Source organism: Neolamprologus brichardi, chromosome 1 (genome assembly GCF_056152115.1).
Source record: "Neolamprologus brichardi isolate AB-2024 chromosome 1, ASM5615211v1, whole genome shotgun sequence".
Lineage (NCBI taxonomy): Eukaryota > Metazoa > Chordata > Actinopteri > Cichliformes > Cichlidae > Neolamprologus > Neolamprologus brichardi.
In genome coordinates this window covers 38874065-38900668 of record NC_142104.1, presented here as the reverse complement: position 1 = coordinate 38900668, position 26604 = coordinate 38874065, and the positions used below count along the sequence as shown (strand labels likewise).

At 40.5% G+C, this 26604-nt stretch overlaps 1 protein-coding gene across 1 annotated transcript in view; it reads left to right on the top strand.

Moving 5' to 3' along the window:
* The window catches only part of otog (otogelin), a 58139-nt gene extending 32214 nt beyond the window's left edge, over positions 1–25925 (top strand). Inside the window, exons 28-51 of the mRNA XM_006804468.3 lie at positions 2798–3076; positions 4433–4550; positions 5924–6003; positions 6662–9369; positions 10281–10458; positions 10647–10798; positions 10889–10978; positions 11064–11250; positions 11437–11657; positions 11882–12020; positions 12227–12415; positions 13166–13375; positions 13524–13628; positions 14450–14554; positions 14668–14769; positions 15588–15686; positions 15899–15939; positions 16132–16207; positions 16405–16583; positions 18526–18630; positions 20429–20548; positions 21047–21092; positions 22907–22986; positions 23363–25925. Coding sequence (XP_006804531.3) covers positions 2798–3076; positions 4433–4550; positions 5924–6003; positions 6662–9369; positions 10281–10458; positions 10647–10798; positions 10889–10978; positions 11064–11250; positions 11437–11657; positions 11882–12020; positions 12227–12415; positions 13166–13375; positions 13524–13628; positions 14450–14554; positions 14668–14769; positions 15588–15686; positions 15899–15939; positions 16132–16207; positions 16405–16583; positions 18526–18630; positions 20429–20548; positions 21047–21092; positions 22907–22986; positions 23363–23563 — 5810 coding nt within the window. The 3' untranslated portion in view covers positions 23564–25925. The remainder of the gene's footprint in view (positions 1–2797; positions 3077–4432; positions 4551–5923; positions 6004–6661; positions 9370–10280; positions 10459–10646; positions 10799–10888; positions 10979–11063; positions 11251–11436; positions 11658–11881; positions 12021–12226; positions 12416–13165; positions 13376–13523; positions 13629–14449; positions 14555–14667; positions 14770–15587; positions 15687–15898; positions 15940–16131; positions 16208–16404; positions 16584–18525; positions 18631–20428; positions 20549–21046; positions 21093–22906; positions 22987–23362) is intronic.
* Positions 25926–26604: the final 679 nt, after the last annotated feature.

Here is a 26604-nt window from a genome sequence, read left to right as displayed (position 1 = left end):
GTTGCTTGCTGTTGCTATTGCACTCATTGTTTGGTTGGCCATTGCTGAGCAGATGCTATCTGCCTCACACCTTTTAAATTTATTATTAATAACAGTGAACATCAAAGTTCCAAAAACCAAAACACGTGTTAAAAAACTCCACTGGACTGAGAGCAGCTGTTTAAAGTTTGTTTAGAGCAGTAGTCTCCACGGGCCACGGACCGTTAGTTGTTTGGTACCGGCACCCGAGAGTTGAGGCTCGGGTGTGAAATTTATGGTTTCCAGGGCTTTTTATTGGTTTTTATCATTATTTTTTTTTTATCGTTCTTATTGTTAACTCTGTTTCCCTGGACCTTTTCATGTGTGTTATGAATAAATCTTTTTTTTTTTTTTTTTGTACCGGTACTGGTTTTATTTAGTTGTATCTGTGACCCCTTAAAGGCTGGTCCATGAAAATATTGTTGGACATAAACCGGTCCATAGCGCAAAAAAGGTTGGGGACTGCTGGTATTTACGTCATAATTAATGTTAGCTTATTAGCGCTTTAAAAACTGCCTTGTGGTGCCTTCTAGTGTTTGAATTTAAAGTTTGAGCTTGAACTTCTTTTCCTGATGAAAGCACGATTCCTACACAGCAGACATGTGTTTGACATTTTATTTTCTGGATGATCTTTCTCCATCCCGTCACCTTACATTAATGAGAAAATCAGAGTTTCACTAAGAATCTCTCTCTGCAGCGACTGAAAACAGGCTAGCTGGCTTTCTCATCTTCCACTGTTTCCTTTGTGTTTGACAGTGTTTGGAATGATTTGAGTGCAACCAGTGAAAACACTGATGGAGGAGATGGACTCTCATTGACTTACATTGGTAGCATGGCCCAGAGATCAGATTGCTAAATGCTAATATAGCAACCTGAGCTGCAGGCTGGTGAGCAAGCCAAGACACTAGCTTGTTCCAAAGCTAGTCTCACTTTTTATCACATGTGAGCTGAGATACTGCTGCACTTTGGATTATTTTCAAGCAATATACAAATGCATTTTCTCCCACTTAATAAACTTTAAAAATTATTTTACACTTGAAAAGAGGACCAAGGAATGTAATCAAGTGATAAGCATAAGAACATGTAATATGGATTCAAAACTTCTATTGTATTTTGGCCTTCAGTTTTGGTGAAAAAGTGAATATAAAGCTGCACCACTAAATAATTTCTATTGTGAGTACCAGTAGGTTTTCTTTGTGTAAAGGCTGTGTTCAGCTGCCATGTTAAATGTGCTGCTATGAGGATCATTCTTTCTTTCAATTTTATTTATACAACTCCAAATCACAACAACAGTCACCTCAAGGCACTTTATATTGTAAGGTAGACCCTACAATGATACATACAGAGAAAAACTTAGAAATCATATGACCCCCCTATGAGCAAGCACTTCAGCTGGCAACAGTGGGAAGGAAAAACTCCCTTTTAACAAGAAGAAACCTCCGGCAGAACTAGGCTCAGGGAGGGGCAGTCATCTGCCATGATTGGCTGGGGAGAGAGAAGGAAGACAGGATAAAAGACATGCTGTGGAAGAGAGCCAGTGATTAATAACAAGTATGATTCATTGCAGAGAGGTCTATTAACACATAGTGAGAAACGTGACAGAAGAAGAAATACTCAGTGCATCATGGGAATCCCCCAGCAGCCTACACTTACTGCAACATAACTAAGGGAGTATTCAAGGTCACCTGATCCAGCCCTAACTATATGCTTTAGCAAAGAGGAAAGTTTTAAGCCTAATCTTAAAAGTAGAGATGGTGTCTGTCTCCTGAATCCAAACTGGAAGCTGGTTCCATAGAAGAGGGGCCTGAAAACTGAAGGCTCTGCCTCCCATTCTACTTTTAAATACTCTAGGAACAACAAGTAAACCTGCAGTGCAAGGGTGATGTGGTACTATAAGGTCATTAAAATAAAATGGGGACTGATTATTCAAGACCTTGTATGCGAGGAGCAGGAATTTGATCTTTGTTGGTTTACACAACTGAGTTCAACAGTATGTAACTCAGTGTTAATAACATTATATAAAAGCTGTTCCTTACAGTGGAAGTATGCTGTTTATACTGTATTTATACTAGAGAGCAAACAGTTGAAATAAAGGTTGAATTCAGTGAATGAATCTAAGCATCATCAGCTTAAGTTTAATTTGATCTCTTGATGTAACCTAACACTGACTGAGAACACCGCAGCTACTGTACACCAGTCAAACATAGTGCAACAGAGTACTTTCATGAAACCTTTCAATACCACAAAGTTAGTGTACTATTGTTTGGCAAGATGTTTCCCAGTATAAAAAAACACACCTTCATATCATATACAGGTCCAATATCTGATTTAAAAAAAGCGCCATTCTTCCTGTCCAGTCCTGCGTTTCTTATCAGAAATACAATACTTTTAGCTAGCAGCCATTTTTTGTGTTTGCTGATATTTGCTGAGCTGATAGAAATGTTACACTTGAAATAACTTGCCACTCAAAAACATGACAATATCAATGCTCACGTTTCTGCTTCGGCCTTGAAGTCACACTGATGTACCTTGTTTCACTTTTCACCTGGAATCCGTTTTAAGCCTCAAACACTTTAATTAATTCTTCAGTTTTTTTAAGAATACTCCACCCCAACTTATTCAGATTTTTTAACGCCAGAGTGTGACTGTGCATAAGTAGAACTGGTAAATTCAAGCAACTTGTCTTATTTGTCTTTTAAAAAACATAATCACAGTAGCTCTTCTGCTATGCGAGCTTTTCTTTATACTTATGAATTTTTTTCTTTTTTTTTTTACTCAGACACATCACGAGTTTCCTTTGAGGCAGCTGACAGGCCAAACTACTTCCTGTCTGCAAGCCCCAATGGCCAGTTGACATTGGCCAAGTGGCAGGAGAGCGAGGCATTCTGGGAAAGAGCCACCTTCATCCTCCGCAGGAACACCTGGATCCCAGGCTATGACTCACTCGAGTCCCATGCAAAACCCGGCTTCTTCTTATATGCTGCTGTACCTCGCCTCTACCTAATCAAATACAGACACTTGGACAGCTTCCGCAAGGCCACGCTGTTCAAACTGTCAGGTCAGCAGCACATCACATAACACTCAGTAATCATCAGTGTTGCTGATTTTTTTATTTATGATCATAACAAAAAAATTAATGCGGTCATGATGACAGGGCTGGAACTTGAAACTGGCTGCTTAAGACCTCATAAGCACAACTTTTTCTAACCTAACTTTTTTGACGTGAAAGACTTGAACCATGACTTGCATATAAACAGACTTCCAGCATGTTCTAGAGTTAAATCACAGTAGAGATGTTAGTTACCTCGACTGTTTTGGCAGCGTTTGCAAGCGTGGTATTCTTTCTGTCTGTTAACACGAAAGCTCGAAAAGTTTTTAATGAATTCTGGTAAATCTTTGTAGGAGTGTAGAGGGAGTCGTGTTAATAATCCATTAAAATTTGCCTTACAACCACGAAGGTCTTCAAGGTCGACTTCATGTTTTATTTGTTGACAATTGACAAAAAGCATTATAAATTAAGAATTAGGAATTAGGAATTAGGAATCTGACCTCTGCCTTTCTTTCAAGGTTAACAGATTGCTCTGAAGGTCAAAATAATAATGATGCTATATAGAGCTATTTTGTTTATTTTGTCTTGTTTCTTACTGCCATTATTTGTATTGAAAACACATTGGCATATAAAGAATGATTGTTCACGTTGCTCTTCTTCTACATGGTTTGTATCTTCAACATTTAGGAAATGATACTGTTATGTAAGGATTCTAAATATCACATTATAGTTTGCATTCAAATATCATGCGACATTTGACCTCTGACCTCACTTTTACATTTACATCTGCTCTTGTTTTCTTTGCTCAGTTCAGTTTGCTTCTATATCAACATCCTGTTTATTTAGATGTTTACCTTAGGGACCTTGGGTTAATTTACTGCTTTATATTTTTAGATCGGGTATCTGCAAGGATTCAGCTGGTCGTTATTGCTTCTCTGTGGTGCCAGGGGTCAAGACTACTGGCTCCTCTGCTCATATTTTCTGTTCACAGGGCAGTGAGGCTAATAACTGATGCTAAAAATATAGCAGCAACATTTGCTGATGGCAGTAAATGCCAGTCCAGATATAGACATGCTAATGGTGTTGATTTTTTTCTAGTCAGTCCAGATAAAAAATGTGATGTTTAATATACAGAAACATGCTGTACGTGTTTCTGTATATTTAAAATGAGCATTATTTTTGTTTCATAATGTAAATTTACAGAATGAATGATATTTGCATGAATGAATGATACTAAATCCTTGTTTTGATTGTTTCTCAGCCATGTGTACATTGTAACTTTAGGGGTGATTAAACTGTCACATATTACCATAATGCTTACTAAGCTTACTAAGCATTTAATAAGTATTGTGTGTTTTTGATCAGGCCCAAACCCAGACACCCCACCAGCTCCTCGCTGTCAGTGGAGGTACGACGCCTGCGTCAGCCCCTGTTTCAAGACATGCAGCGACCCGTTCGCTGAAGCCTGCATTACCATCCCACAGTAAGATCTTCCCCTTTACTCTGAACATTACAGCCAGAATTATCAGCTTGAACAGTCAGTTCTACGCAGACATTAAAGACTTCAAAGACTGGGACCAGGTCTTCAAGCATGTGCATCCACAAAGTGACTCTTCTGCATGAAATCAGCAATAAGATAGAATCATTCTAGTATCAGTTTGTGATTAAATGAGATCAATCTGTTTGTGATAATATCACAACATATCACAGCTAACATATATTAGCTGTGATAAATTTGCAAAAATTGCAAATCTATTTTCATTCAGAGCCCAACCAAACCTCATAGATTTGAAACAGAAATCCAAAAACACTTTCACGAATGGTAATGTAGTTGCTGCAGCACAGCAATTTAACCTCAAAATGACATAGGCGCTTGGGATCCTTGCTTTTACTTAGGAATTTAACAAGAGGACAATCAGTTGGCTACCAATTGAATCAAGTTCCCTACTGCAAAGAGACACACTGGAAACTAGTTGTGCTCATCAGTGGAGACTGCCATTACACTGCAATCAATCTGAATCAATCTATTTGTTTACCTGCAAACTTTCTCCAACCCATCCAGCAGTGACTGCAGTCAGTCTGAGTTGGGCCTCACTTGTTTCGATGCAGCTTGTCTTTCTCTGGGTTAACTGTGCAGTTTCTTCTGTGTAATCTCTTTCCAACCAAAAATGGTTGCCCAGAGAGTTGCACAGTCAACCACTGGGTGAACGCTTGGTCGCCACAACTACTTGTAATTGCATTGATTTTCCAGACTGCCATCCTATTTTTACTCTAGTATGACATTAATCAACCTGACTACTGGTAACATGTTTAGTGAAAATGCTGAGCTGATGTTTGAACTGACAGAAACTTTACAAATTTCAGTTTTCAATTCAGACTTAATAAGAACTTTGGGGGAATCACATAATTATGAAACTGGGATCTTATAATCACAATAAAAGATCTTGTAATGACGACAACAACAACAAAAAAAAAAAAAAAAAACCTTATGGGAGCTATCCATCATTACTATACTTGAGAGAAACGTGGGATTATTGCTCCGTCATACAATTTATGATCTTAAATATTAATGAAAATTTTTTGAAGTATTTTTTAAAATTTATTTCAGAGATGTTGCTGAAATACAGTGAGTTATAGCGTCCAGATACACACTGCCTTTCCTGATGTTGATCATGATATTGTTTAAAAAAAGAATTATGACAGTGTTGCTCTTTTAGAAATAAAATCCTTGATTAATTTTCCTTCTATTTATTTTGTATGTCTCTGCGCACTCCTTTATAAACAGCTCTTAATGCTTTGGCCTCTGAGTACCGATGCAGAGTTTGTAGTTTCAGCTGTCAATTGTTTTCTGTTCAGAGTGGAGGGTTGCCTTCCTGTCTGCCCCCCACACATGGTCCTGGATGAGGTCACTCGTCGGTGTGTGTACATTGAAGACTGTGAGTATCTGTGTAACACTTTATGATGAACAGTATTTATAAAGGCTAAACATACTAGTTAGTTGGTAGTTTTTTAAAATATTAGTAAGCACTGATACTGATACTTGATAACTTTTGCTAATAAAGCTAATAACAGGTTTTAAAGGTATTAAGGTTTTAAGGTACATTGTTCAGATGTCATTGAAAAGTTTCAACTGTTAGTCATAAAATTTTGTTCTGTCATTTTTAAATCTTACCTTAGTGTCTGTATTATAAAAATTAATATACTTTTCTGCAATTTGTTAATAGGTGTTATTTAATAGGCAACCTATAGAAAAGCTATAGGTAAAATCAACACAATAATATAGTAATATAACAAAAATGAAAAATGCAAATTACATTGATATTTGTGTTAGGTAATATAGCTTATTAAATTCTCTGTGTTAATCAAGTTAATAGTTAATATTGCTATGGTTTTAGTAATACACCAAGATGCACAATTTTGCACATTTAGGAAAACGAATTTACAGTTGTCTCAAATTTAACCTAATCATTGATATCCGTGCTAAAACGCTAAAAGTATGAACAAACTCATCTGCACTGTTTCAGTCCACTTAATGACCTGTATCTCTTTTCTGAGCTCGTTATTTCTCTAACAAACCTTTTATTGGCTGAACAGGTATCAAGGTTCCAGTCGCTGTGCAGCCCGTTACACCGTCTGCTGCACAGCCAGCTGCCACTTCTACAACCACTGCAAGTACTACTGCCTCCACCAGTACCTTTAATACCACCACCTCCACTACTGCTGCCTCTGCTGCTCCTCCACACACTGCTCCCACAACCAAAATCACCTCCACTGTTCCAGAGGCGAGTCTGCACACCAGCTCCTCAGAAACACCACCTGCCATTATCTCTCCTTCTGCAAGTCCTGAACCTTCCAGTACAATAGAACCCCCAATGCCTCCGGCAGTGCCCACTCCTGTGAGACCAGAGGTGGTGGAACCATTGTCAACTGTCAAAGTGACAGTGGCTCCGCCCACTACTATTATGGGTACAACAAAATGGATGAGTGGACCGTTGAGCTCTGCTGTCAGTCCCTTTGGTCCCAGCACCTCTAGGACAAGTAGCACCTCTTTCACCACGACACCCCTGTTCTGGCTCACTTCTACCACCAAGTCCACCGATTCCCTGCAGCCACTATTCACCATCACTCCTGTGACTACTGAGCCAGCAACCACCACTGCAGCTCCGACCACAACCTCTCTAGAGGGGACAACCACAAGTAGCACTCCTATAGTTGTGCAGACCACAGAGGCCACAACACATTCCACAGGGATCGCTCCGATCATCACAGCTTCCAGCCCCAGTCCTGCTCTGGTCCCGGAAACTTCTGTAATTACAGAAAAAACTATAGTTCCCAGTACAACTATCTCTGCACACACTGACACCAGAACAAAATCTTCAACAGTGGAAGGAACTACAGTTACAACATCCATCACATCTGGCTCACCAAGCACAGCCTTCACAACAGCTGCAGCTCTTCCAGCTTCTCCTTCTGTGGAAACAGTAACTACAGCTTTGCCAGAAATCATTTCAACGAAGATGACGGAATTAGTCACACCAGCTGCACCTTTTACTACTACTAGAACAACACCACACATCATAACACCATCTGTAACCACAGAGAGGATGTTGCACACCACCTCTACAGACCTGACAACGCCCACAACAACGGCTCCCAAATTAACGACAACAACCCTCACTCATTTTGCACCAAGCACACACGTACCATCTCCCTCTACCTCAGCTACTACAGACTGGAGAACAATCACAAAGAAAGTGTCTATAACAGACTCCCCTGCATCTGGCACAGCACAGGCTGAAACCACAACTGCTCCTTTGTCCAAATCTACAGTCTATACTGAGAAAACTTCCTGGTCTGCAGCTGTCCTGGTTACAGACAGAACGACCATCACAAGTGCCACTGCAACCTCAAGACCTCCAGAAATACCAAAAATATCCACTGTGTCCACAGTTCCTATAATCACGACAAACCTGATAGAAACTACTCCTGTGTCAAAATCCCCCATAACTGATAGCTCCACCAGTCCACCTACTACTATTAGTACTTCAGAACCTTGGCGCCCCTCTCATTGGCAGAGCTCCCCCACCCCAGTCTACAGAGCCACAGTGGAGATGACACCAGAGGTCAAATCTGAAACTGTTGTCCATGTGGTCGCGTCCACTGCAACTACCACAATTCCTCACGTTCCACTAACAACTGAGCCAACTGTAACATCTGCAACATCAGCATCGATACCTACCACTGCCCAAACCAGGACACCTCCTGAAATATCAACTGCACAATTCATAGCCACCACAACCAAAAAACTGGCTACACCCCTGCCTATGCATTCTTCCCCTGAGACAAAGCTTATCACAGCAACTGCACCGCCTACTGTTGCTACCACAACACAAAGACCTGTCATTGTTCAACTGATTACAGAGACAATGCATCCACTAACAGGCAGAGTCCAGGTATCAACAACATCTGCAACCACATCCCATCCATCTTCATCACCACTTGGCACTACTACTTCCACAGCACCTCCTAGGACAACAACTATCCTGGACAAAGTCACCACCCGGCTGGTGTCCACTTCAAGGGTTATATCCGCTCTGACAACTACCATTATCACACAGACGACCACCCTCAGGACAACACCCAGACTTCCTGTGACAACAAGAATTACTCCCAGAACCACGTCGACTGAGCGTGCAACCATCAGGCCATTCACCGCTAGGGTAACAGTAGCAACAAGGCCAGCAGCAGTAACCACCAGATCAACCACTGTCAGCCCACCAACTGTCACACCAAGCTCTGACACAACAACCACATCAGAAGAGACAACTACAACCATCACAACATCAGCAGAGCCAGTTACCACAGCAAAAACAACCAAACCTCCTGACACAACCACAGCAGAACCCCACTTGACCACCATAACTACTCCACTGCCTCTTCCTACTTTAACTACACTCACAACATCTACAGCTATACCAACTTCAGTCCACAGAGAGTCAACCACATCTGAGGAAACTTCAACAACTACAGAGACTGAAGTGTCACCATCTGCATCCCAACTGGTGACACCAGTGCCTGATGTGGTGAGCTCCACCCAAAAACTCAGTATTCCCACATCTGCTACAACCTCCCGTCCATCAGCCATTAAAGTCCAAACAACTGTGCTGGATAAAGTTGATCGGACGAGTCCAAGTGAAGCAACATCTCCAGCGCTGGCTTCTCCTCACACACCAGCGCAAACAACCAGTCACACAACAGAGGGAGCAACATCTATGACTTTATTACCTACAAGGATGTGCACGGTGGGCTCACTTATTATTCAGCTTCATTTCAGTTTATTATTGGATTACTTCAGGCAGGCTACAAAGTCAAACTCAGGCAGTAATAGCACATCAGCTGATCTCAGTGATGTGCTATTACATCACTGAGATGTAATAGCATCTCAGTGCTATTAGAGATGCTAATAGCACTGAGCATCTCAGTGCTATTAGCATCTCTAATAGCACTGAGATGCTCATCTGTGTTCTTCTTTTACACAGATGCCATGCTTTAAGTTTCTTTTGCCCACCTGTAGTTGCTGCACATCTGCAAACCACTTTGCAACCCACCTTCATCCTTGCTTCTCTTTCTATGCAGTGTCTAAATTGCTGTATTTTTTGTATTCTCTGTTCTGCACTGGATTTCTTTTTGCTACTCTCTTTCCTGAACTTCATGGTTTTGTGTGGAAGGGAATTGCCAGGACAAAGCAAAGCTGACAAATATAATATATTTATAACATATTTGTAAATATATTATATATTATATAAATATAATATATAATATTTCCTGCAGAGGGAAATTTCAGCCTTTTTTGACTAGTGGTCCTGACTGAATATCTAGGACTGTAGAATTGTTCCTTTTTTGTGTTTTTCCTGGTTTAGCACAGCATGCTTATTTCAGACACAGAACACATCTAAAGATTAAGCTTAGATATCTGATTAAATATTCCAAATTTAAGGTGCACTTAAATCTGGTCTGTTATGCAATTATGATCTACTAATTATGATCTTGCAACTAAATATATTTGTAAAAAATAGAACGTGAATCTTGAGTGTTGCTCACTGGTTACTGCAATGCCAAAAAATATGGTTTTACTTTCCTAATTACAAACAACAAATAACCTTCATTTTGATTTTTATTGTTTTTTTTGTTTTTTTGTGTTTTTTTGCACCAGCCTCCATATGCAGAGATTGTTGATGATTGCACCAAGTACATCTGTGTCAACAACCAGCTCGTCCTGTTCAACAAATCCCAGAGCTGCCCTTACACTGCCGACCCTCCAAACTGTGGCCTGCTTGGCTTTGCTATCCTCGTAAATGGAGACAAGTGCTGCCCTAAGTGGGACTGTCCATGTGAGGAAAACACATAAATGAAGGAAACACATTAAGTTTTTTTTTTTTTTTTTTACAAGAAAATCTGCTCCATACTTTTAAATTTTGCTCTGACTGAATGATGATAATTCTTAAATGTCTCCCATAAATATCTGGCTTTGGCAGATTGTTATCTTTAACTGTGCTCTTTGGTATCCCTACTGTGCCAGGTCGATGCACAATGTTCCCTGATCTGAACGTGATCACATTTGATGGGAACAGCGTTGCCGTCTACAAGGCTGCCTCTTTTATAGTGACCCAGCTGCCCAATGAAACTGTCAGTGTTCTGGTTCAGGAGTGTCCCGCTGACTCACAGTCACCAGTGAGTAAATGTCACACATGCCAGTTGCTCTGACAGTGATCTAGACAAAAGTTTCTGTTCTGTCATCTGAGTTTCTTTTGCTTTTTAAAGCTCTTCTGGAATTTTACCAACTTGTGTCTGGTGGCACTCAACATCACCCATAAATCCAACCACATCATTATCAACAGGCTGCAGAGGAGGGTAGGAGATACTCTGCTTCTGATTAAAGCTAAAACACTGATAAAAATCGACGTGATGACATTTAGTTCTTGATGCTTTCTTTCAGCTGTATGTCAATTCACGGTATGCTAAACCTCGATTCAAAAAGTACGGCTTTGAGATTTACGACACAGGCAACATGTACCTGATCCGCAGCCCGGCCGGTCTTAAGTTACAGTGGTACCACAGTACGGGGATGATGGTCATCGACACTGACAGCTCCAGCAACAAGCTGCCCACCATGGGCCTCTGTGGTAAAAAAAAACGTGCATTTTTCTTTCTTTTTAACATTACACAGTAAAGATATCATTCTGGTAGGTTTAAAACCTGTGGCATAGTGACCCTGTTTTTCTCGGCACACATTATTTCACTTTTGTGGACACAAATGTCATAATATGTCACGACTGAGGTGATGTTCATGATGCAAATGCATGTCTTAGGCTTCTGTGATGGAGACCCATCAAACGACCTGATTTTGGCAAATGGGACCACAGTGGGTGAAAGTGAGGATCCAGCTGTGTTCATCGACAGCTGGCAGGTTCCTAATACCACAAGTTACATCAGCCACAGCCGCCGCCGTGAGCTCAACTGCTCTACCAGTGACTGCTCCAGCTGCTTCTTCATGCTGCAGAATCAGGCCTTTACCCCCTGCCATGCCTTTGTATGTAAATCCATACATTCATTCATTTCCAGATGTGTTTAGTTACAGGGAATCTGAATTAGATCAGCTTTCTGTTATTTCTGAGTAGAAGATGTCAAAAGAGCAAAAAGATCATTTTAAATGACTGCAGATTGTTGCAAATATAATTACAAAACAGGGGCATTCAAATATACTTATGTAACAATATTACTAGTTTCAAGTAATTGCTCTTTCTTTGTTTTTAGGTCCCACCCACCACGTTTTGTGAGGTTTGGGTACGAGACTCGGAGTATGTGAACAACCAGTGTGTGGCTCTGGCTGCTTATGTGGCTTCCTGTCACAAATTCAATATCTGCATTGAGTGGAGGAGTCCAAATTACTGCCGTAAGATTGTTTTCAGATTAAACCTTGTTGTGTAGCAAGCAAACACTTTAGTTTAATGTCCAGCTGTCACAACTTCTGTTATATTCGCTTCCATCTTAGCAACTCTGCTTTGATTTTGGTCTCCAGTTAATCCCATTGATCTGTTTTTAGAGAAAGTGCTACATAATGCATTGATGGCACTGACATGTCTGCGTCTCCTCCTGCAGCCTTTGTGTGTCCCAATACTCTGAGGTATCAGGCCTGTCTACCAGCCTGCACATCTCAGTCCTGCCCCAACCACGACTTTGATTCTGATCCAGATCAGTGTTCTGGCCTGACTGAGGGCTGCGTGTGCCCTGAGGGAACGCTCCTTCACCGGCCATACTCTGCACTCTGCATCCCACCTGACAAATGCGGTAAGAGCCCAGTTTACCAACAGAGCACAAAGCAAGAAGGGAAGGTCTGTGCATTGGATTATTGTGATGGGACCAGAAGAAAATGCTGAGAACTATGCAACTGTTTAGTCCAAGGAAACTTGTTTTTGCCTATGAAAAAGGAGAAAAGATTTCAAGTTATTTTCTCAAAAGTTTGAGTTAGTAAGCTGAAATTGTGGGTTAGCTCTGCTAATCGAGTGTGTGAATAGCATCATTACCTTTTTACCTGGTAGCAGATTCCACAGTGAGCTACCAATGTATAGTAAACATGAATAAATTGCCATTGTTCTGAAAGTTTGCTCATTTCTGACCTGCCAGTTTAGCATTGGGAGCTGACAAGGAAATGAACCTTCATGGAGCATCCTGATTGGCAGAGCTAACTTTAAATTTTGAGTTATTTTCTCAAAATTTCAGCTCATTAACTCTATGCACTTTGAAATGCATAACTTGAAATTTTGTCTTCTGTCTTGTCGTCTATTCTCAGACCCATTTCATTATCTTTAGAAACTAATGCACATCCAAGTTATAACAAAAGCACAACTCTATAAATACTCTATGAATATAGCCCTACATTGAAATCTGTGTGAAAGGTCATTCATATACAATTATTTCTTAGTTTGGGAAAGTTTCCCATTTGAATCAGCATCAGTCAGCTGAACCACATTCTGTTTGAGCTTTAAAAGATTCATTGTAGTCATGTGTATCTAAAATAGAGTGTATGTTTGTCTGCAGCCTGCACTGACAGCGGTGGTGTTCCTCGTGCACATGGTGAGGTTTGGAAAGCCTCGAAGGATGCCTGCTGCATGTACCGCTGCGACAATGACACCATCGTTCCCGTGGAATACAACTGCTCCAGCATGGTGGCGCCTGCGTGCCGTCGAGCAGGGGAGGTGATCATCAGTCTGGCTGATGACACCAGCTGTTGCCCACAAAAAGTCTGTGGTGAGTTTAAGTGCTTTTGTCTGAAACATGCAATCCTCCAAATCAATAACTGTTACTCTTTAGACCTGCGACTGTTTTGATTTATGACATAATAAACAGAAAAAAGAATGAGCTATCTAATGAGACAATGGGATTTCTAACTTTGCAGTATGTAACCAGAGTCTGTGTGACCAGCTCCCTCCTGAGTGCAAATATGGGGAGAAGCTGGTGTCATACTACAGACAGGACTCCTGCTGTCCAGACTATGTTTGTGGTGAGTTTCCAGTTGACCACTTATTATGTACACTGTGATCACTGATAGATGATGACACATTTTTAAAACTATCACATTGTAGTGTAAGTGCTGTGTAAGTACTGCACACAAGGAGTTATTTTATATAATATATTTACTGTAATGCCTTAAGAAATGTCATAGTTTACAGAGACAACATTGCACATTCAAAACTGCAGAGCAGTTTCCAAATACGAATAAAAAAACCAAACAAAAACCCACTGCTTTCTTACAGAGCCTTAGATTAGACAATTTCATGTTAGTATCATACCTAGGTTAGGTTACCTCTTGTATAAAGCATATCTACATTGCTGAAGAAAATTAAAGGAACACTTTAAAAACATGTCAGATCTCAATGGAAAAAAATATGTGGGATATCTATATGCATATGGACTGGGTAGTGTGATCAGCCTGCAGAGACCTGAATTCAAAAACACCTGAAAATTAAAATGATGATGTGATCTGTAGGGTCTAGGTATCACCCCATCTCATGCTACCTGCAGTGACACAGACCCAAGCCAAATGCAAAACTAGTGAAAAAACTATCAGAAAAGATGAGGAGGGAAAAAGGTCAGAGATGAGGAGGGAAAAAGGTCAGTGTCCTTCACCTGTAAAACCATTCCTGTTTCGGGGCTGTGTCATTGTTGCCCCTCTAGAGCACATGTTGTTAATCTTATTATCACCAATCTTGCAACCTGTAGGCACAAAGAGGTGGACATTTGTCTTATTTCTTGTAATCTTGACAAGTTAAACTATCAAAAGTATAAAAAAAGAGAAAGCAAATCCTCTTTGTTGTGTTGCAGAATGTGATCCAGTGCTCTGTGAGTCAGACATTCCCACCTGCAGAGACGACCAGATTCTGATTGCCACCAGAGCTGAAGGCAGCTGCTGTCTCGCCCACATCTGCAGTCAGTTCAAAAAAACTGATCACATTAACTTCTCTGTTCTGTGGCACAACATTTAGCTATTAGAGAATAATTTAAAGTTATCAGTGCGGTTACAAATGTATGTTTTCATACAGTGTGTGCTCCCTGTGTGGAGACGCGTCCCCTCTGCCAGGATGGTGAGATTCTGACTGTCGACAGCAACACCACGGATCGCTGCTGCCCCACCTACCAGTGTGGTAAGAGCACACACGCTTTCACTCACACACTCACACACCTGTAGCTTTAGCTAATAGTTGAAGTGAAAAAGTGAAAAGGTCTAAGGTCGGCTGATTTAATGCACTTGTGTTTTTTGTAAATATCTGTGACATATAACTGCGACAAAGATGTGGGTTCTCAGCTTTTATTCTTGATTCTTAATCTTAAGCTTTTTGATAGTTGGATCATTTTAAAATTGTAACACGACTTCAATTCTTTGTTACTTAGAAGGGAATTATTATACTTTCCTCATTTTCTCTCATACGTCTACTGTTACAAAGGCGGCTGTACACATTAGACTTGCTTAGAGATTCAAATACTAAGGTCAGTGTGTGCATAAGTAATCCCTGAGAGCCAAAAGCTTAGGCTGCAAACTCTTGGTTTTGGACAGTTGTTTTTCTACCCTTGGTTCTGTATGTCAGTGAGAGTGAATATCTCTGTTTTGTAAGCCCATGTTCTGTTCAAAGATTCTGTTTAGGAGGGGCCACTCAGAAAAAAAATAGTGTGTAGCGAGCAGTGTTGGTCAAGTTACTTGGAAAAAGTAATTAGTTACTAATTACTCATTACTTCTCCAAGAAGTAATTACAGTAACACGTTGCTTTAACATGTTACTGCCCATCTCTGGTAGTGAGGCCATGTGTAGTAGACCATTTGTTGTTCTGAACTATGACTCATGTAAAGTCACTGCAGTGGAGTCCAAGAATAAAAATGCGCTGATCCACTTCATGTTAAAATGATCCCACTATTGGACAGCTAGAACGCATAAATGACTTGCATGTTTTTCTTTGTGTGTGTACAGTGTGTGAACCCTACAGGTGTCCTCAGCTCACTTGTCCTGTTGGGATGTCAGTGGTTTCTGTGTCCAATCCTGGTCACTGCTGTCCCAACCAAACATGCGGTATGAGGGGAAAACCCTTCCATGATAGGAACAATAAAATTAGTCCAAAGCCTTTCTTTCAGATCAGTACTAGGCCTGTCATATCTTTTTAGAACCACAATTTAAAATGACATTACATTTGTTTTATGACAAAGCAGAGTATCTGGCGTTGTGTGGTGTCATCTCAGCTAAACAACTTAATAATGGTCGTTTTTTTTATATTCTGTCTTCAGAGTGTTCCTGTGAAAAGATTGCCTCCCCAAAATGTGGCCTGGTAAGTCCTGAACCTGTTGAATACACTGTATCTCCAGATTAATGCTCATAAAACCTGACTTTATGGGTCATATATCCAGGTGTCTGTCTGCTGGTTTTAATATTTTTGGGTTCCTTGTGTAATGTACTTTTTGTATATTCTGTATGCATTAATACAAATCTGTAACCCTGGTTCTCTGTCTGTGTTCTGCAGGGGGAGGCTGCCCAGCTGGACCGGGCCTTTCTAGCCGATCCACAGAACCAGTGTGGCTGCAAAAGATACAAGTGTGGTACGTTCTGACGAGGAATTAATTTTAAGTTTAATCTTACCAAAACTGCTCTGAACTGAGCCAGAGTGCACGTTAGGACATGTTGTTTTTATTCTGTTTGTCTAATGTTTGGTTAGTGTTTAAAACAGATGTTTTTACCACTTGACTTTAGTAAGTGTAGCCTGCAACTTTGGACCCTCTGACCTCTGTGTGTTTAGTGCGTGAGGCTGTGTGTGTGTTTGGAGAGCGAGGAGTGTTGAGGCCCGGTCAGACTCTGGTTGAGCGTGGAGACGACGGTTTGTGTTACAGCCGGCAGTGCAGCCGCAGCCTTGACCCAGCAACCGGCTTCCATGTGCTCCGCACTTTCAGCGTCAACTGCTCTAACCAATGCCAACCAGTAAGACCGCGACACACCAGCACAGACCTTTTATTGAAGATGTTGATCTCACTGACTTTATGTTAAGGTTCCATCCTCATTGTTAATCCTGTTTCTCTTTATTTTCTCATTAAAAATGTGTTAAATATGAGACGAGCTACCAGAAAGTTTTTTTTTTGTGATTAATATTTTATTGAATTTTTAGAACACTACAGTCCACTGTAGGTACAAATCACATCACATAAAAATAGCATCAGCATAACAGCCGACCAGTAGAGAATACAAAAACCAAAATGAGGGGGAACAAACAAAACAAGAGATAAACAAACAAACAAAACCCCCCAAAACAAAACAAACCCCCCCCCCACAAAAAAACAACAACAACACAGCCAGCCTTTGACTACGTGGGTCTTGCTACTTGCCACACTCTGTTATCTCTGAGAGTGCTTCGTCAGAATCCCAATGTCTGCCCCACTTTAAGTTCTTGTCTGATCCTTTTATTCTGAACAGATATGGATCCCACTTCAGGTGGAAGCTCTCCAGTTTATTCAGATGCCTCTATGAGAGTTGTTCTAGTGCAGCGAGTCTCCCTAGTTGAATATGCCATACAGAGACAAGTGGGATGGAAGGGGCCTTCCACTGGGAGATAACGAGTTTACACCCCAGCATCAATGCAGTCTGTACCCACTCAGCAGCCTTAGGCAGAGCATGTTTAAGGAGTGATGGGTCCGCCAAAGAAATGGAGATTTATTAATGCAGAGTTTGGTATTGAGCCATATGGAGGCCTCAGTATGAAGGTGGGAGTTAAAATTTAACGGCAAGGCCACCTTCTTCCAGACCGTCTGCAGGAACGAAAGAATGGGGTTGGTTTGTATATCTGATGAGAGCTTGGTGGTTAAAATGTGCATCAGAGGGAGTGATGAACACAAGGTACTCTCAAGACTAAACCATGGGGGGGCTTGTTCTGGAGAGAGAGCCCAGTGAACCATGTGTCTCAGACTGAATGCATAATGGTAAAACAGTAAATTTGGGACCCACTGGTTGCTGTAGCTTTTTAAGCTTTATTCTAGGGCTTCTGTTATTCCATATGAATTGGTTGCATAACTTGTCAAATTGATGAAAATATTTTGATGGGATTTTTAGTGGGAGTGTTCTCTACCAGAAAGTTTTAATCGAACATACGATTATTGCCGAATGGGTCTTCACCAAATTTCAGCTCAGAGTCAAGATCGCATTTGGATTTTAATTCTCATTAGTCTGTGTACTATAGCGAGCCTATGACAAGGAAACGTATTACTTTCTTTCTGTACTTCACACATTAAAATAACCTGTGAATAGTGATGGACTGTGATCTGGATAAGTATTTGATGGCTCACTCTAAAGTTGTGATTTTTTGGCAGTTTGTGACTTAAAAGCACATTGGTTAACACTGTTGCCCCCAGACAAGTAGGGGGAAGGTTCCTGCTTGGGTGGGGGTCTTCCTCTCTTGGTATCTTCACTCATAGGTATATTTGGTTGTCTGCCTCACTGTATTAGCCCTATGTTGGACTGGCAACCTACACATTTCAGCTGTGTCATCTCACTTGACCAAAGTTTAACTAATAAACTGCTGCACACAAACAGAACTTGTTGCTGAAGCAGGAGAAAAAAACTATATAAAGAAAAAAACTGTTAGCTTCATTTATGTTATGTCTGCTTTCTTGCTGGTGTGTAACGTACTAAACACAGAGCAGCATTAAACTCAGCAGACTCTGCGTTGTCACAGATACCACAGCATCCCTAGTTACAGCCATGACCTCACATAAACCTCTCCCCTGAGAGCGGAGCACGAATCTAGAAGCTTTTCATTTTGTTTGAACTGTCACAGTTAATCTTTGGATAAATGGTTATGATCATTGACTCATTAAAGCTCACTGTCACAGTATTTTAAATGAAAAGGAAAGTAATCATGTTTGTTTTTCAGAATCAGATCTACGTGCCTCCCAAAGACCAGTCAACGTGCTGCGGAATCTGTAAGAATATTTCCTGCATCTATGAGCATGAGAATGGAACAACAGGTCTCTATAAGGTAGGAAAAGATGTTCAGCAACATTTTGCATCCAAATAAAAAATTATTTTAACATACACACTATATTGTGGCGAACTGAGGGATCTTAACAACAAAGGACCCACACAGAGGTTGAGTCTGTTATTCCACCCCAAGCAGGAAGGGGGAGCTCTTTATTGAACAGTTCCCCGTGCTACACTGTGCTCGCACATGAACTCACTCATGAGCTGTGTCCCAAGTAAGAGACCGCACGCTTGAAGTACGCGCACTACGCGTACTACGTACGTAGTACGAGAAGTGCGGAAGTGAGAGGCTTGTGAAATGGGATGGTATATGCTTCGTCGCGCTGTTCAGGTTGCCTAGCAACCATGATACTAACCGCGAGACACGTTATATACAGCTTTGTTTGACAGAAATGAAGGAGAAAATTGTTTTGTTGGTCAATCATTTTTGTCATTACATCACTTTGATTAGTTGAGTATCTGAGGCTGAGACCACAGGACTGTAAAACATGATTGTTGGGCTTCATTTCTGTACTGAACAGTCATTTAAGATTAGCTAGTAAATAATAATTAGTTAATGTTGTTCATGAGACTAAAGTCATCTCACTATGGTAATGTAAATATAATATGGCCAATATTATAGTTATTGTCAGATTATTATGATATATATATATATATATATATATATATATATATATCACTGACTTTCAGCTTGTTGTGTTTGTGGATATATGACTGACTTTAATTATCCATAAAATCATCAGATTCTCTGTAAGATTAAGGTCGACTATATGTATATTTAGAAGTAGAGGCTTTAAAACCAAGTTAATGCTGAAAGTACAAACATCACTAGTGTCACATAACTTTGCCGACATGTGGCCAACAGCAATGTTTTAATGTTCTTTGTTATTAAACATTCGCACATGAATAAGTGACGTCATATTCAGTACTTACTTTTGACAGTTCACTCTTCGGCCGCTCCCTTCTGCCGTATTTTGCGGCAAAATTATCCACACCCACCGCCGCGCTATGAATTGTGGGATATGTGGGACCACGAAGCGTGCACCGGACCACGCTTGATATTTGGGGAAATCGACGGCGCATTTGGAGTATGCATTTGAAGTACACTTCGAATTGGGACAGCCGTCGTCGCGTGGCGGTGACGTAACTGCACTTAAAATGCGTACTTCAAGCGTGCAGACCCTGAAATGGGACACAGCCATGGTGTAACATGTCTTTCTATCAAAACAACATCTATCAGTGAACAGGAACGGTCATATGAATTACTTAGCCATAACAAATGCAAATACACAGTTTAATCGTCTTGAATGGGAACACAACCCGAGGCATGATGGGAGATAACTAGCTGCTCCCAACATGCCACAATATTATATAAACAGTCTTTTACATTATTCTTCAGTCTTGATGTGTACTTGTGTAACACTTTGGTCTGCTGGTGGGAACTGAGTTGAAGTTAGCAAAGCTAGCTTATTAGCTAGCTAGCATATTATGTAGTTTTTTGTTTAACCTCAGCAACACAATCATGATAAAGTTTAACACAATATTTATTACTGTATATTTTTTCTTATCTTTGAAATTTATTACTGTTAGTTTAATTAGTCGATGGTGATTTGACAGTTATAGTCAAGTTGGCCTTAGTCCTAACTTTGTCCAGCTTTGATTTAAAAATGATCTCAGGCGGACTCACACAAAGTAAGAAGGCTGATCATACGTCACCAATCTCTTTCCCATTTTGTTGTAAGTCAAATTAAGTTGCTCACTTTAGTTTAGTTGCTGATGTTGTCAATGCTTTTCAGCCGGGAAGATCCTGGGTATCAAACTGCATGAAGTTTGACTGCACAGACACTGTGGCTGGGCCCACACTCATCTCCTACTCCTTCAGCTGCCCTCCCTTCAATGAAACAGAGTGTGTAAAGGTCAGCATGCAGCGCACACACATGCACGCACGCGCGCACACACACAACACACATTCAAAGAGACATCTCTTTCTTCAAAGAGATAAAAGATACTGACTGATTATAATTTGTCGACATATCCTTTGGAAGGGAAATCTTGCAGTTTTAATACACACATGTTCTGTAGAGATCTTTTTTTTTTCATCAAAAACATTTTGCTGTGTGATAATGATGTAAAAAGGTGATTCTCAAACAGACAGCCAGGCTGATCCATATTAAATTTAAGGTTAAGCAGGCTCAAAGTAATTATAACTAATGCAAGACTGCAAGATGACATATTTCTATAGAATAATGGTAGCTCACTTAAAAAGTTTGATTAACAAATCCACGGCATGTTCAGTAGTTACACAAACGTTTAGCTGAAGAATATCAAAGTTCAGAATCTGTGCTGGCCAAACTGTGGAGGAAAATACATTTTTCTGTGTTTGTGTTAACGTTGTGACTCTCGTCTGCACTCAGATCGGTGGAACTGTTGTAAGTTACATGGATGGATGCTGCAAGACGTGTGAGTATCTAATGAGAGCATCACAGCAGCAGTTGTGTAGTTAGCGTAGAGCTGTAGCCTGCAGCTGACACTGAAGAGCGCCTTCATCTGCCGCTCAACATGTTTCCGACATGTTTGCCCTTCAGTTTGCTCGTTTCAGTCTAAAATCCTCAGTCACATTGTCTGAATTGGCTCACGTCTGGATCCCAGCTGCTGTTTTCCGTTACATTTGCCTTCTGTTTATTTACATTAGAAAACTGTCAGTGTGCTTTACAGTGAACTCTGTGTCATCAGTACAAATAATGACAGACTTGCTCTAAAATGCCAAATGATTAGGGCTCTTGTCACTGAAAAGCAACTGAAGACATACAAGTGGGTTTATGGTTTATGTGCTGCAGCTTACCATCGTGTACCAATCCCACCAGGTACTGGATTCCCTCTCTTCCCTTTCCCTGTTAGCCCCCTGACTCCCACAGTTAACACAAACTGTGAAAGAGGTACCAAACAACAAGGCTTACCAGTGCCATTGTTGATATTCAACAATGTACTCCCTCTAAGAAAAAAAAAACACAGAACACCCACAGGAAACCCCAAAGTCTGACTGACACCTACTCCCCTCTGCAGAAAAGTCCTCTCATCTGTTGTCTCACTCCAAGTCCATGTGGAAAAAAACATCATTGATGTAGCTTCCTCTTTGCTTTCTACCTCACTTGGCTTTAGAAATATGCTGTCTAATTGTCTAGTCTAATTGGTTTACATAAAAAATGACATCACACTTGAGAGGACAGAAACCCCCCCCCCCCCCCCCCCCCTTTGTCCCCTTGATCCCATGTGTACATGTACACAACAAATAAACTTTTTCCCCATTTAGCACTGTTTGGGCAGTGCATTGTTGATTGCCAACAATGTACTGTTGGTAGCGGCCCAGTAGTCGGGCTTAGATATCTGCATGTGTCACTAGATAGTGAAGTGGGATGATGCTGGGAGTGCTGCGGGTCTTTTTTTCATTGAACTGCTGAAGATTTGCATGCTGCTGCACTATAGCTGCAGCCCTCCAAAGGGAGCTGTGTGGGAAACAGAATCTTCTGTGTGTGGCATTTCATCTTTTTAGTAGTATCATCTGTGCAAACAAAAAAGCAGTAATTCATTTTAGGGTGGCAGGATTAGGGGTACAAAATATTTGGTTTTACAATAAAATCTTAAACAATAAAATGAGTTTAATTGAGTTATCTATGTAAGTTTACAGAGAGTACCTTCAAACAAACTAACACACATTTAGTCCAGATCAATGACACAACAGCTTAGTAACACAGGCGACAGTCAAAGCGGTAGAGAAAGTGTCCTGAGATTCATTCTGAGAAAACTAAATGGCACTCATAACATCTTAATTTAATGCTATGTGTGTTGATGGCAGATTTCATGTTTTGTTCGTGTATCTGTCTTTGTTGTATTTGTTTAAACATCAGTTTATTTTGTTTCTAGTCGAAGCTAATTTATGTTGAGAATAAATGCATGACAGATTTTATCCTTCCAGCAGTTTTGAATGTTTATGCTGAGTCTCATTGATCATTTCTCCCAGAGTGGAAAGTTTTCTGATTAATGCTTTTAGCTGCAAAGTTCTTATACACACATCCTCGGTTTTATTCCTTTCAGGTTATGTATGGCTAAACTACTTCTGCATGATCAACAGCTTCTGAGCTTCTCAGGGCTCTTGATCGCCTTCCTTCCTCTGCCCTCATCCTCCCTATTCCTGGTGTTTGTTCACATCCTTATTATCTTATGAGTATTTTTTACCTTCATTCCAATGAATTCCTTCTGGCTTGTTGTGTGAACAGGCAAAGAAGACGGAAAGTCATGTCAGAAGGTGACAGTGAGGATGACCATCAGGAAGAATGACTGCCGCAGCAACAGACCGGTAAACACTCATGTCTGACTTTCTGTGGTTGCAGCTTGTTATTAGCATCCTATTTTAATCTTGCATTTCTTGCAGTGTGTGTAGAGTTTTTGTTCATGCAAGTGCAGCAATGCCATTGGCTAGCTCAAAGTATTCTGGAAGCTGTGGTGGTCATGATTTCTCCAGGAGATTATTTGATGTGCACCATCTGAACAGTTTTTTGAAGCCATCAACAGGAGTTATTTCAATTTCAGTATTTGGTGTTTATAGTTTTTGATATTGCTCATGTTTAAGCTTAACATGGCTGCCTCTCCCTCCCAAAGTTTATTTGTGCGTTTATTTGATGGCCTTCTGTCTGCTCCTTCTACATGAAAGACATCTGCCCTTCCATTTTCAGGTGAACATCGTGTCGTGCGATGGAAAGTGTCCTTCCGCCAGCATCTACAACTATAACATCAATACGTACGCTCGCTTCTGCAAGTGCTGCAGAGAGACTGGGCTGCAGCGGCGCTCTGTGCAGCTTTACTGCAGCAGCAACTCAACCTGGGTCAGCTACACTATCCAGGAGCCCACTGACTGCTCATGCCAGTGGTCCTAAACATAGTGCATCCCCACACTCACATGCAAACACAAACACACATACACTGTGTGTTCAGAGCTACATGATTTAAACTTACAAGATACAGAAGAATAAATGTCAGCTGTGTTATTTTAGGATGTTGGGCAAGATGGATACTGAGCTATGATTAGCAGGTTCAGCATGATTTATGGAGATTGTATAAGTGGTAGTGTTGGTAGTAAATGATCACAGAAGTCATTTTGCTGCCTCTGCTGGCAGGGAGGTGGTAACTGCAGGACAGACAAGCAGGTCTCCTTCCTTAGCCGGTAGCTGCAAAGCACACGAGCTGGAAGGAAGGAAGCACCTTCAATCTCAAAACATTTTTTTCTTTTTACTATTCATTAAATTATCAAGTTGAACTAAAAGAAATGTTATGAGCACTGACTCATATTACTATAATCATTCATCTTGTTTAAACTGTCCGTTAAAAATCCCTTTCTAATCTGCTTTCAGTTTAAGTAAAGGAGGACAGCCTTTTTCTGAACAAAAATAGGTTTGTTGCTGTGTTTAGTTGTGTTGTTTCCATTGCATGTGTTGTCAGACTGACAATGATGTTTTCTTGATTTGCTTCTTTCTTTTGTTGCAGTGAATTGAGCTCTGCTGGCCAATAAATACTCCCTATTAAAAAGTCAATCAATGGCAGGTCTCTAAAAGCACTGATTTTAACTTATTGAAGTTTGTAAAGGATATAACCTTTTTCCTAGCCTGTGGTTGGTAGTAGCTTTAGTTAAAATTATGCTTTTGTGTGTAATTTCAGACCAAGGCATTTGTGGACCAAGGCATTTAGAAATTTAAAAACCCATTCCATCGATTCATTCATCCATTCATTTTCTGCTGTTTATCAGTGCCCAAGTCACTTGACTTGGGCACTGATAAACAGCAGAATATATTTATAGGGCAAAAGTTTTAAATGTGAGGATTTCCATCATTAATTAGATACTCAGTCTATGCAATATAAGAATATTATTTTTTAAAAAAACCCGTCACAACCTTAGAGCTCAAGGTATTTTCATCACTTTTGTTTGTCCAGCAATTCAAAAACCTAACAAGAAATCTAAGCAAATGATCCACTGAGAAACTAAAATGAGTAAATATTTGCCTTGTGACTCCTTTAAATAATGTTTCTCTCATTTGCCAGAGGATTTTCCCTTACACTATCGTGATGATTTCCTAATTATTTCTAGACTTTCCCCCCCCCCAACGTGTCTAAAAGTTGTGCAATAGATCACTACTGAAAGTAAGAGCCCACATTTCCTCACCAAGACAAATAGTTTCCTGTATTAATTATGTGAGGATGCTGATAATTGTGTGACTTATTACATGGTGAATAAAGAAGAGTAACAAGCCTGATGCAGTTGCTAACTTGACTGGTTTGCATTACAGTTTTTAATATTTTAAATATTGAATTGTATTTTCTATGGCATTCAAACTTGGCCATCACTTGTAGTAGAAGCACATCAGAAAGGCTCTTTTTTCTATTTACAGCATTGTTTAATGCAGCAGTACTGACAGTTCTTCCCAGGCCTGCCCAGGAGTCAGTTCTTAAAACCAAAATCACTTACGTCCTTTTAACGTAAGTGGTTATTTCACAGATACACAAATGTGCTAATGTAACGAGAAGCTGGTACCTTTAAAATTATGCTGTGCAGGGTGAAACTTTCTGCTTTTGTGTCTGTACTGCCACCTCCCCACCAGTCTAGAGAGAAGAACGTGTTCAGTGAGGGGAAAGGTCTTTTCTGAGCTTGTCCTGTCTTAGCGTGCTTGTGATGACTGGAAGTAGTGGCGTTTAAAGAAGTGGGAATGTGGATAATCGGGAAATAAGAACATGTCCTCAGCTCAGTGCAATTCGTCACCATTATCAGATTCATATTTTACCCATAATTTCTCATGCTGTGCCTTCTTTTTTGTAAATAATTTAAATTACTAGCTTCATAATAATTTGCAATATGAACTGTTTAGATATTTGACTTTTAGAAAGATAACAATAAACTGTATATTCAGTGATGTGAAATATATTCAATCAACATTAGTGAGGTGTATTAACCGATCTAAATCCAGCTGTATGTGGAGCACTTTATTTATTTATTGGAGTTTGATAGGGCACAGCTGTTCCAGTGAAATGGACAAGAACAGTAAGAGATGCTTTCGGCCCATTTGAAGAACAAGCCTACTCAACTGAATCCCAGACTTTCATTTGATTTTACTCCGATTACATAGTGAAAGCGGTGAAAATGTTAGGAGATGTGTTTTGTGGACTAAATTTTTAACGTGTTTCCCAGACTCACCTGGATGTTCAAGTTAAAGAGGATTTGTATCATACAAATGTACATTTGCATTTTCATTAAAGGCGTCCTTTGAAAAGAAATGTTGCTCTGATTATTTTCTAACCAGATGCCGTGCAGAAGAGCTGATTTTATTCTTGTCCTGCCCTGTAGTGGCCAAAGGCCAACAAATGTAGCCTCATCAGGTCCAGGGTGGCTCTATTAAGAGCGATAGTGACCTGTGAATGAACGCTGTGTGCGAGACAAAATATGATCAGGATAACAGAGGATATGGTAAATGGCCTGTATTTGTATAGCGCTTTACTAGTCCCTAAGGAACCCAAAGCGCTTTACATATTCAGTCGTCCACACACTGGTGATGGCGAGTTACATTGTAGCCACAACGACCGAGACTGTCCAGGGCTTGAACCAGCAACCTTCCGCTTAGAAGACGAACTGCCAACTCTTGAGCCACGATCGCCCCAGGATAAAGAGACATCACCAAATGAATTGGTCCACAGTCATAACTGACCTGATTTTAGTGAGCCACACTTCTCACGTAAGGATCTGAGAAGGGCACATAGTGATCGTCTGACGAGACCTGCAGTGACGCAGCTGCTGACGACTGCCGACGTCCAGCTGGCTGGATGGCAGCTGAAAATAGTCACTGACATCACCAAACATGTAACTGATAAGCAGTGCCGAGCTGGTATCTGCAGCACTAAATAGTGCTGACTGAGTATGCTTTCTGGAAAGTAT